General features: G+C 39.5%; 1 protein-coding gene across 3 annotated transcripts in view; it reads right to left on the reverse strand.

Moving 5' to 3' along the window:
• The window catches only part of NISCH (nischarin), a 95,130-nt gene that overhangs the window by 39,799 nt on the left and 42,236 nt on the right, over window positions 1-13,095 (reverse strand). For all 3 annotated transcript variants that reach the window (XM_045023356.1, XM_045023357.1, XM_045023358.1), the window contains 2 exons: window positions 7,753-7,836; window positions 6,415-6,597 (listed from right to left, as the gene is read on the reverse strand). In XM_045023356.1, the coding sequence (XP_044879291.1) occupies window positions 6,415-6,597; window positions 7,753-7,836 (267 nt within the window). The remainder of the gene's footprint in view (window positions 1-6,414; window positions 6,598-7,752; window positions 7,837-13,095) is intronic.

Raw genomic sequence — 13,095 nt, forward strand, 5'->3', positions numbered from 1 at the left:
ACTTTTTAAAAACATCGTAATAGAGGCTTAAACTAAATGTATACCCCAAATTATAAAACACCGTAAAATACCATCATGGCTAAAAAGAGTAAAAGAGGTGGGCAGAGACAAAAATATATCCTTTAAAATCTGGAAGTCAAATCCTACTGAGGAAAACAGAAAGGAGCATAAACTCTGACAAGTCAAGTGTAAAAGGTAGGCCAAAAAAGAATTTGAGGAGAAACTAGCAAAAGATGCAAAAACCAACAGCAAAAAAAATATTGTTTTTAAGTCTATCAAAAGCAGGAAGCCAGTGCGGCCACAGGACAATCCAAAGTGCTAAAGGAGCACTCCAGGAAGACCAGGTCTTTGCAGAGAAGTTAAATGAATTCTTTGAATCCGTCTTCACTGTAGAGGATGTGAGGGAGATTCTCACATCCTTTTAATTGATAAATTAAACAGCAATAAGTCACCAGGACCAGATGGGATTCACCCAAGAGTTCTGAAGGAACTCAAACAGCAAATTAAAACAATGTGGAGTCCGGTGACACCTTAAAGACTAACAGATTTATTTGGGCATAAGTTTTCGGGAGTAAAACATCACTTCTTCAGATGCATGGAGTGAAAATTACAGATACAAGCATAAATATGTACCAGTATATTTATGCTTGTATCTGTAATTTTCACTCCATGCATCTGAAGAAGTGGTTTTTTACTCACAAAAGCTTCTGCCCAAATAAATCTGTTAGTCTTTAAGGTGCCACCGGATTCCTCCTTGTTTTTGTGGATACAGACTAACATGGCTATCCCTCTGATACTAAACACCAAATTGCAGAACTACTAATTGTGGTAAGGAAATTATAGGCCAGTAAGCCGAACTTCAGTACCAGGCAAATTGGTTGAAACTACTGTGAAAAACAGAATTAGCAGATCCATAGATGAACACAATATGTTGGGGAAGAGTCAACACAGCTGTTGTAAAGGGAAATCATGTCTCACCAATCTATTAGAATTCTATGAGGGTGTCAACAAGCATGTGGACATGGATGATCCAGCGTATATAGTACATAAAGACTTTCAGAAAGCCTTTGACAACATTCCTCACCAAAGGCTCATAACCAAAGTAAGCAGTCATGGGATAAGAGGGAAGGTCCTCTAATAGATCAGTAACTGGTTAAAAGATAAGAAATAAAGGGTAGGAATAAATGGTCAGTTTTCACAATGGAGAGTGGTAAATGGTGGGGTCCACCAACGATCTGTACAGGGACCAGTGCTGTTCAACATCTTTATAAATGATCTAGAAAAAGGGGTAAACAGAGAGGTGGCAAAGTTTGCAGATTATAAAAAATTACTCAAGATACTTAAGTTCAAAGCTGACTGCCAAGAGTTCCAAAGGGATCTTACAAAACTGCATATATGGGCAACAAAATCACAGATGAAATTCAATTTTGATAAATGCAAAGCAATGCACACTGGAAAACAATCTCGATTATCCATACAAAATGATGGGGGTCTAAATTAAATGTTACCACTCAAGAAAGAGATCTTGGAGTCCTCCCGGACAGTTCTCTGAAAACATCTGCTCAGTGTGCAGCGGCAGTCACATAAAGCTAACAATGTTAGGGCCATTAGAAAAGACGACAAAAAATATCACACCACTAAATAAATCCATGGTACACCCACACCTTGAATACTGCGTGCTGTGCAGGTTGCCCTATCTCAGAAAAAGATGCATTACAATTGGAAAAAGTACAGAAGGGCAACAGGGAGTAAGGAAGTGTTATTTACCCCCTCACATAACACACAAACCAGGAATCACCCAATGAAATTAATAGGCAGCAGGATTAAAACAAACATAAGGAAGCACTTTTTCATACAATGCTCAGTCAACCTTTGGAACCCATTGCCCATTGTTCATTGTGAAGTTCAGAAATATAACTGGGTTCAAACAAAAATTAGATAAATTCAAGAACGATAGATCCATCAATGCCTATGAGCCACGCTGCTCACAGACAGAAACCCATGCTCTGAGTGTCCCCAAACCTTTAACTGCCAGAAGCTGGGACTGGAAGATGGGGGATGGATAACTCAATAATTGCCCTGTTCTCTGTTCATTCCCTCTGCAGCATCTGGCACCAGCCACTGTTGGAAGACAGGATGCTGGGCTAGACTGATCATTGGTCTGACTCAGCATGGCCAGTCTTATGTTATAGAATGGGGGTGGGCAAACTTTTTGGCCCGAGGACCACACCTGGGTATGGAAACTGTATGGCGGGCCATGAATGCTCACGAAATTGGGAGTTGGTGTGTGGGAGGGGCTCCGGTCGGGAGTGTGGGCTCTGGGGTGGGGCTGCGGATGAGGAGTTGGGGGTACAGGAGGGTACTCTGGGCTGGGACTGAGGAGTTTGGAGGAGGATCAGGGCTGGGGCAGGGGGTTGGGGCACAGGAGGAGATCGGGGGGGCAGGCTCCAGGTAGCGCTTACCGCAAGCAGCTCCCAGAAACAGTGGCATGTACTCCCTCTGGCTCCTACGCAGCGGTGAGGCCAGGCAGCTCTGCACACTGCCCTGTCCGCAGGCGCCGCCCCTGCAGCTCCCATTGGCTGCGGTTCCAAGACAATGAGAGCTGCGGGGGAGGTGCCTGGGTGAGGGCAGTGTGCGGAGCCCCTTGGCTGCCCCTACACCTAGGAGCCGGAGGGGGGACATGCTGCTGCTTCCGGGAGCTATGCAGAGTGGGGCAAGACCTCGACCCTGCTCCCCGGCTGAAGCACCTGAGCAGGGCAAGCCCCAGACCCCACTTCCCAGCGGGAGCTTGAGGGCCAGCTGAAAACATCTGGAGGGCCAGATGTGGTCCCCGGGCCATAATCTGCTCACCCCTGTTATAGAATCATAGGACTGGAAGGGACCTCGAGAGGTCATCTAGGCCAGTCCCCTGCACTCAGGGCAGGTCTAAGTATTATCTAAACCATTCCTGACAGGTGCTTGTCTAACCAGCTCTTAAAAATCTCCAATGATGGAGATTCCACAACCTCCCTAGGCAATTTATTCCAGTGCTTAACCACCCTGACAGTTAGGAAGTTTTTCCTAATGTCCAACCTAAACCTCCTTTGCTGCAATTAAAACCCACTGCTTCTTGTCCTACCCTTAGAGGTTAACAACAACAATTCTTCTCTCTCCTCCTTGTAACAACCTTTTACGTACTTGAAAACTGTTATGTCCCCCTCAGTCTTCTTTTCCAGACAAAACAAACCCATTTTTTCTATTTTCTCTCAAAGGTCATGTTTCTAGACCTTTAATCATTTTTCTTGCTCTTCTCTGGACTTTCTCCAATTTGTCTACATCTTTCCTGAAATGTGGTGCCCAGAACTGGACACAATATTCCAGTTGAGACCTTATCAATGCGGAGTAGAGTGGAAGACTTACTTCTCGTGTCCTCCGTACAACACTCCTGCTAACACATCCCAGAATGATGTTTGCTTTTTTTGCAACAGTGTTACACTGTTGACTCATATTTAGCTTTTGGTCAACTATGACGCCCAGACACTTTCCGCAGTACTCCTTCCTAGGCAGTCACTATGTTCTTAAAGGCCTGCTGGAAGGTATATTTATTTAGCAGAATTGCTAAGTTAATATTTAGGGTTTTTTGATGTGTAACTAACTAATGTAAATATTTAAAAGCATTCTAGAACAGCCAAACAAAAAGATTTTATGAGTTCATACATCAAACCAGATTTGCCTACTGGGAAAAGAGCTATAATTTAAGCAGCACTGCACTTGGCTGCTAACACACAAGTACTATCCAAAGACAGAATGAGGGTCAATGTCTAGATAGCTAACCTCAGTTCTAATATTTTTTAAATAAAGATGAGTGGATAAATACATAGCAATAAGTAAGTTTCAATGAGCTGGGTTTGGATATATTCCCAGAAACAAAGGGGAAAGTAGTCTAGCACAAGAGCAGAGGACTGGGGGTTGAGACTCCAAGTCCTCTTTTCATCTCTAGCACTGACTTGCCAGATGGTCATCAGCAAGTCTCAACCTCTGTCCCTGAGTTTGAACAACTGTAAAATGTTACTACAGTGCCTCTCTCATTAGGTATACTTAAACTTGGAAGGATTAGATTGTTATTGGTAAATGTCAATAAACGCTGATTTGAGCATACAAATAGAAACCGAGGAAAAACTACTACCATGGATAATAATTGAAATGTACAGACAGGCAAAGCAAGAAAAGTACTGCTTGAGAACTTATCAGAGTTTGATTGAAGGATATTTACTTTGTATATTTTGATATGTGATATTTACAATTTGTGTATTAACTGCTATAAAGCTTTAAAACTTTTTGAATCTCATCTACTGTCATTAAGTTGTCTGACCCCCTTACACATTCCCCCCATAATTTCTCACAACTGTGAAAATTTAAATAGAAAAAATCCGTAAAAATAAACATCCTTATATGTCAAAGTTATGAAAAAATAAAAATCAAATTCTCGCAATCCTAGGTATAGTAAGGGTTTGTAAAGCACTCTGAACCCTGAGGTATTCTGAATTAAATTATTAGCTTTCATGCTAAACCAAAAATCAATTTAAATAGAGTATTACACATGCTGTTACAGTTTAGCTGCTCAATTTCAGACACAAGGTTGACTTTCAGAGGTGTGGGGCAAGCACAATTTCAGCAGCAGTTACAGGTATACAGCACCTCTGAAATTCACACCTCCTAGTATCTCAAATTGGGCAGCCACAGTAAAGAAACAAAAACAATGTGTGTTTGAAAATTTAGATCTATAAGTCTGTCTAAATACACCATTTTCCAAATCAATACTTTTTTAAAGAATATAGGTTAAATTGCCTACACAATAATGCTTTGTACATCCACGACATAAGTACATCCATTTGAAATCAAATACTTTCCAAAACATTAATGGATCAAAGTATTAATCCCCATTATATAGATAGGGGAACTAAAGTACAGGGAGATTAAGTGACTTGCTCTGGGTCACACAAGAAGCCTGTGCAGCATCAGGCTAGAACCCAGATCTATCTCCTAATCTTGTATTTTAAACACTATACCATGTCACTATGCACAGTTATAATAATTTTAAAAGTTGTCATTTAATTTAAACTAGTGCTTCTGCTCAAAATGGCAGATCAATAGCAATATTATGGAACAAAACCTCTATTTACTCCACCTTTGTAAACTCATTTATGATCACATTATGTGTTTTGAAATGGTTTTGCTTTGGCTACTAAAGCTTAATCAACCTACTTAACTGATCATTTGTGACTCAATTCCAAAACCTCTGCACTGAACTATAATTAATGCTAGGTTTTTGTCATGGATAGTTTTAGTAAAAGCCATGGACAGGTCACGGGCAATAAACAAAAATTCACAGAAGTCTGTGACCTGTCCCTGACTTTCACTAAAAATATCCCTGACAAAAGGGATAGGTGGATTCAGCATCCACCACTGCTGGGCTCCCGGGTCCCACACCGCCACAGCTGGGCAGCTATGGGCGGTCTCTCCCCAGACCAGGGGCTGGGAGCTGTGGGGGCAGGGCTGGCTAGGAGCTCCAGCCCCAGTGCAGAAAATGTCTCAGAGGTCAGTGGAAGTCACAGATTCCATGACCTCCATGACATAATCATAGTCTTAACGATAATGATCCACCCCATCACATATCCATCCATTTAAAGCAATTACTACTTTTCCTTCCTGCTCAAACCCAATGCATGTTTCTCTTCATAGTGTCTGCTTAGCCTTACAACACAACAGCATGCTACAAAAAGGAGAAACCCAATCACAAGAGATGAATGAACCATTTTGAATCTGTGAACCACAATAAGAAGTTATTGCTTCTTACTTCAAACATTCTCTGCTATAATATTCTATCTGCTGTGTAGAGATATTTCTCTAGAGGCCACTCCATCAGCATGTTTTCCTGGAGAGAGACCATTTTTCTTCATTTGGCCTACTGGAAGCTGTCTTAATATGAACCATAGTTCTAACCACTAACCATTAAGCAGGGTTGGGTTCAATTACATAATGTTCCTTTTGAGACCTAACAATATTGATTTCAGACTAACAATTAATGCAACTGCAGATTCATTCAGAGCACCAGAGTATAACTCCAACATATTTTTCAGGTCAAAGGCCCTGTCCACATTATTTGCTAGCAGAGTTTCAATGACAGTAGGGACAGCATCAAAGATTTCATTGGAGAAGCTCATTCTATGGCCTAACTTTTTATGTTGCCCAAATCCTGAAAAGGGAGTGATTTTAAAGCTATTTTGTTTAAGTCAGTCAAAAAAAAACCCAAGCTACTCAAAATTAGGGCGTACACTTTCACTGGACTCCTGCTCTGCTCATTGACTCAAATGGGCAAGATACCACAGTGAGAGGGCACTTTATAAATACCTAGATAGCTAGGATGCAACTTACATATAGATGAAAGTGTAAGAAGTGTGACAACAATTTGGGTGCAGCAATGGGGAACTTGACCAGAAGTGTTTGCAGGTAAACTTCTAATTCCTTCTCTCTTTTCTCCACCAGACTTTTGGAATTTTTCCCAATAATCTTCTTTGGAGGCAGCAGGATTTTATCTATCTTCTTTTCTGAAACAAGCTGTAGAAACAGATATATTATAAGTTATTACCTGAAGTAGTTCTTGATCTTGCAAGAATGATGTAATATTGTACAACTTAAGATATTAAGAGAATGTTTTCTTTTTCCTGTAACATTTCTCTGAAACTGCAGTTACTTGGCTACTTATCTCAATTTCTATAAATTTCAGACATTTTTTTTGGAGGGAGATAAGAATAGAATATTAGAGCATGAAAACAACAACAGTAAGTTTAACAATAAGTATATTTTGTGTTGGCACTCAGTGTCTGCAAACTTTTGAACCCAATCTTCTCCAGTCTCCCCAAAAACATCAAGTACAACCACCAGCACTGTTCCACAAGATCAGGGGTAGTCAACTGGCAGACCACGGGCCAAATCCAGACTGCCAGATGCTTTGGAATGGACTGCAAAATCTTTTTATTTACTTATTATTTCGGGGTGAAAAATGTTTCTCTGGAGTTTGGACCTTGAATTCCATATTTTGATATTGCTGTTTTAAATCAGTACAGGTTGGTAGGTATTAGAAATTACTATCCAATGGCTGCTCATTAGTAACCCATATGAAGCAAGTCTTTGGTCTGAAACCAACTTCTGGTGAATAGATCACATATGGCACTCTCAGCAAAGAGTGTAAGGATTAGAGTCTGCATGGTTGGTTCTAGGGTTTGGTGACAGGCAGATGCTAACTTCCAGGGGGTGCCATACTGCTTTTATTTGTTTTTGCTTTGGACTAATTAAGCAGGTTTGTTTGGATTTTTCCCCCTCTGCTGATTGGATAGCTGTGGTTGAGTTTAGGTTTTTGGTTGTAGTTTTTTTTTTGGGGGGGGGGGGCGCTTGATCTGGGAAGCAATGAAAACATTCTTCACCCTGGCAAGCCAAATGGCCGGGGCCCCTCCTAATAGTTGAACTACCTTCTTATTGGCCAATATGGTCCATCCAAGGGAGTATAGAAGAGGCAGACTGTATTGCTTGTGCAGTGAGAACTTCATTTTGCAATTCAGTTAATCTGCTCTTTCATTAACAATACACCCCAAAGGCCAAATATCCCTTACTTTGTATTTTTTTAAAAAGGATGTCAGTAAGCTTGTGCCACGGACCAAGATTTGACAAATTATTTATTTTGCAAGAGCTCAAGACCAGTCTTCTGATCTTTACCTTTTCATGCAAGTCATGGAAGTCACTGTAACGATGTTTGACTGTCCACTGATGACTCCCAACGCTGACTTGAATAATGTATACCTAAAGAAAGCAAACAGCAGAGTTAGGTACTTGAGGAGCATTTAAACTCAGCTACCATTTATCTGTATGATTTAAAGGTGAACCACAAATATTTCAAAATCCCACCACTTTCTGCACTATGCTCTGAACATTTCCTCTAGCCATGATAAATGGTTCTTCAGAAGCACCTTGCACAACCCTAAAAGCTAACATCTCTCCTCCAGATCTACCAACATCATGCCCAGTGTGACAACCTAGCATACACCATAGACTTCACAGCTACCACGCAGAGCTCTGAGAAGCCTAGGCAAGTCCACTTAATGATTTTTCAGTTTTTTAAATAACTGTATTCCCTTTGAAGGTATAGAAACTGAGAAGCCAGACAAGATCAACAGAATTACTCAAGCCCCAATGAGCTTGCTCCAGGCTATGACAGAGCTTCACGGCAGGTGTGACTGTGCATGATGGGCCATTATAGTTAAGCTGGAACCAACTGACATCGGCGGGACCCAAAAAGTGTTTTATTATGGATGTGCTGAATAGGTGAACCTTAAGATTTTCGTTTGCAGATGACCTTTTATTAAAGAAAACTTACAATCCACCTTCTGACGGATTGGAAGGAAGCCATCAGGATGAAACTTGGAAGGTATTGGAGGAAGATAAAAGGGGCGGCAGAGGTGAACCCTGAACCAACAGAACCAATCTCCACGTGTACAACAATGGGAAAACACAAAACTTAAGGCACCACATCTGTTCGATGTGCATGAAGTGAATAATCAGCTGATCAGCAAGCCTTGAAATCACTTGATATAATCAGGAATGTGGAAGAGACTGCAGGTCACGTGGTACCATTTCACAGCTGTTGGAACTCAATGAAACAGGTCTATCACTAATCACATTTTAAAAAAATTAACTCGTGATCAGTTTTCAAATCTTCTTAATAAATGAAGAATGCCTTTGTTTTATGTAATCAACCCAGAAGACTAGCATACAAAATATTAAAATATGCTACAATTTACACTTTAAAAGTGGTCAAAGACAATTAATTGTTCATGAAACATCAGAATTTATAGTATGTTAGAATGCTGAAAGAAAAATGAGTTCTACAACAGAATGCAATCAAGAAGTCTACCTAGTGCACAGCAGCTGCTACAGAAAACATTGCCTGGGTGTTTGAAGTACAGTAATGAAAAGACAGAAGTTAGGTCATACAAAGAATTACAAACTCCTCTGAGTATTGTGCCCAATTATAAAGTCTCAAAGGGCATGGTGAAACTTGCACTCCATGAGAAACTGTAAAGCCTACAGGTCTACACTGAAACACTGCATAGGCGCAGCTGCACCACTGTAGTGCTTAAGTCAAGATGCTTCTACGCTGACGTGGTGTAGTTAATACACCTCTGCTCTTCCACCGACATAGTGCCGTCTACACTGGGGGTTAGGTCAGTATAACTGTTCCTCAGGGGTGTGGATTTTTCATACTCCTGAGAGACAGTTATACCAATTCTCAGTATAAACTGATAACCTATGGCGAGGAGGAAGGAATTTATTCCTCTCGCCTAACGTAATAAAGTACTGCACAATTAGCATAGCTGCATTATGGAAGACTCATACCTCCTGTTGAAGCAACAAATATTGGCCACTTTGTTAAAAGCAAATGGATAAGGATACGATCAGCAATGGATCTGACCAAATGAACATTTTTAGGGGTACTGATAGGAGTCACAAAACGCTATTTTAAAATTACTGCAATAGGATTCCTGTGTAGACTTCATTCACCGTGTATTAGCACACATATACACACCCCTAAAAGCATTAGCAACCAGAGTATTGGTGAATCACTTCACAGTAATCCACACTGTCATATCTTACTCAGTAAATACAAAGAGCGCCTTGGATTTCCTGCAGTGTTTCAAAAACTGATATAGAATTAACTACCAATTGTTAAAGCAAAAATCTGATTAAAAAAGTTTTGTCAGACTAATGTTTAAAAATATTCCTAACTGATTTTGTTTGATCCCACTAATACAACAGGGCTGACTATGCTTACTACATTAAGAGTTTTCATGGGCCGTGTGTCTATTGAGCCATCTGTTGGAATGATATAAACAAAGTGAAAAAGATGACAAAATTGCATAATCAGGTATGGTCTTGCAGAGAAAAATTAACTTACTGCAAGAGATCTTTGCATGCATTTTAGCCATACACAGGTTTTTTATTAAATCTCAGAACTGTTTACAACCCGACAGTTCACTGGCTTGCCCCTCTGAGCACAACTCCCACTTTGCAGGCAGTCTCATTTTACCAGATTGCTCTGTTTAGTGAGGGGCTCGGTACTCTTCAGCATACACTAATTGTCTTGGACAGGTTAGATCCTTTCTTGTAAAGTCTTCAGTGTATTTATAGACCAGTCATTTTTTCATGCTAATACTCTTACAGTACTGAGCACATGCATCTCTTCATTCTTGACATGAAGCTGTTTATTTAGTCTAGTCACTTCAAGTTTTTAATTTGTTTGAAATGTTTATATCGGAGAAAGACCTATATTTAGCATGCATAATAAATAGCTGATAAGAATTTTGATTTTTTTTTAAGGTTGATGTTATAGTTAGGAGTTTTATATCCTAGATACAATTCCTCTCAAGCTCATAAAGAAAATGTTATATTAATTTAGTATTTCAAAAAGAACAGTGTGATTTTTAACCCCATTTGCTAAAGTGAACATCATTGCTACAGCCTGATTCCAGTTCACTTGCTCTAGGTGCAAGGAAGCAGCTAGTCTCACATTAGAGACTTGAATGATTTGTACTTCCATAGTAACTTCCACCTGAGGATCTCAAAGCATAGTAGATGTTAATGAATTATGCCTAACACAATGGTGAAAATGGCAAGTATTTTCATTTTACAGATGGAGAAACTGGAATTTGCCCAAAGTCTGGGGCAGAGGTGTGTAGATCACCAACAACTTCCAAATTCCAGACCCGTGACATAACCATAAAATCACATTTCCTCCCTAATAAAGCTACAAGTAAGTAAAAACTCTATCAATACACGAAGCTGCAATAATTTCCTTTAAAAAAAAATCAAGATAAGTATTTAGATTAAAAAATGTTTGCAATTGCCAGGAAATGCAGGAGCACATAACTCAGGAGCAACGAACCAGGTGTGTGGGGGAAACAAATGCAGTGCTAGTGGTATGAGAGTCATGTCTTTAACCAGACAACCTTCAGTGAGCATCTAATAGCAATGACATAAGTAGGAAGGACAAAGCTGTGGTATGCCTAAAGCTTACATTGCAAGCAGAACAATACAAAGGTAGTAAAAACAAGAGAAAGCCCTGACTCTTCACATTTTCGTTGATAAATGTTTTCAAAGACCAAGGGAGACTCAACAGCAAGTTTAGTTTCTGTCAGGTTAGCTTTACCCAGAGGTTCTCAAACTGGGGGTCGGAACCTCTCAGGGGGTCACGAGGTTATTACGTGGGCGGGGGGGGGGGTTTGCAAGCTGTTGGCCTCCTCCCCCAAACCCTGCTTTGCCTCCAGCATTTGTAAAGGTGTTAAATATATTAAAAAGTGTTTTTAATTTATAAAAGGGGTCGAGAGGCTTGCTATGTGAAAGGGGTCACCAGTACAAAAGTTTGAGAACCCCTGGTTTCATACATAATCCTTCTTTCCATTCCTCAGCACCTGTAACAATTTCAGTGAGGACTGCTAACATGTGTTTAAGCCACCTAGAACTGTTGTCTTACCCCGATGATATTTTACAGGACAAAGCTGTTATGAAGATACAGGCATTAAAATGGCTCTTGAAATTTTTCCAGTCTCTGTAACATTCTTGAATTCAGTAGTCTCATGGGGTGCAAGAAAATAAGAAGAAATGATGCTAAAGCATGCTGATTCTTTTAAAACCAACATCATAAAAGTTCATGCAGAAAATTCAAAGTGCAGGTGGACTTTTACCTTATTTCCTCTTTATTTAATTCAGTATTTTTAATGAAGGTGTGCCTTATTAAAACCCAGCACCAGGCCATTTAAAAAAAAAATTTTAAGGAGAGAACTTAAAAATCACAATATAAATATTGTTACCACTACCTTGGATTACCTAAAATGGAAGTTACAAAAATTCAGTTTGCTGCTAATTATATTTTTTCACATTTTTCTCAGATTGGAAAAAAAACAATTAAGTCATTTCACTTTTGTGCAGCCTCTTTCACTTTCAGATTCTCAGTGTTGCAATGTTTGAGTTCCAAACACTGAAGACAAATGTTTATTTTTTTAAAAATCTGTAGACTTTTAAAAAATGTATAAACACATTACTATTGCCCTTAAGTTTTATAAAAGCTTGATTTTATAAAATTTAAATTTTAGGTCAAATCTTTAGGAAACACTTGGGTGTTTGAGAACTAGAAGAGGAGAAAAAATTAACAGTCATGTAAGTACACTTTGATTTTCTGCAAACTCTACAGTAGTAAAATAGGATACAAAGATGTGATCCAGGGATGAAGAACAAATACATTAAGTACAAATGCTTTCCATCTAGGCTCTGTTACTCTGTCAAGACAGGAGGTGGACTATAAAGTAGAGAGAGGTGTGGAATCAGGGTTATGAGACCCCCTGTTTCAATGTTTAGATAATGCTTCACATCTCTAGCAGCCTTGTATAGTCTGTTATATAATGTCCATCTGCAGAGTCTGCTATATAATATGAATCTCTATTTTGCAGTGTTAATCCTGTCAGATTCTGCACGCTACACCCAAAACAATATCAGGGAGGAAGAACCTACAAAAATATTAAACAAGTCTCTTACCTTATCCACAGAACACCAACATACTAAGATTTCCAGAATCTCCATTATCATTAAACAAAAATAAACGTAGAAGTTGCTCAACATCATCATTACCACTTCAGTTCATAAACAAAGCAAAAAGGTTCTAAATTATCACAATGCTCTGGTCGGGATCTCCTAATGCATTGTCTGGTCTTTGTCTTTTAAAGTAAGTTCCTTGGAACAGAAACTGTGTCTCCAGCTATACAGTACACTTTTAGCACGTCAGCAACAATATAAATATACAAAAAAAGCTTGTTATAACTAGGGTAAGAGGACTAGTCAGAACATTGATAAGAAAATTCTTGATTGGTTTTCTAACAAACTAACATTCTGAATGCTCCTCTTAACCAAGTTAATTGAAATATTCAGCAGATACCTATGTTTTGATTTACTATCCCCAATATAGGAGTATCCTGTACAGCAGTGGTTCTCAACCAGGGGTCCTGGACCTCC

Source organism: Mauremys mutica, chromosome 7 (assembly GCF_020497125.1).
Source record: "Mauremys mutica isolate MM-2020 ecotype Southern chromosome 7, ASM2049712v1, whole genome shotgun sequence".
Classification (NCBI taxonomy): domain Eukaryota; kingdom Metazoa; phylum Chordata; order Testudines; family Geoemydidae; genus Mauremys; species Mauremys mutica.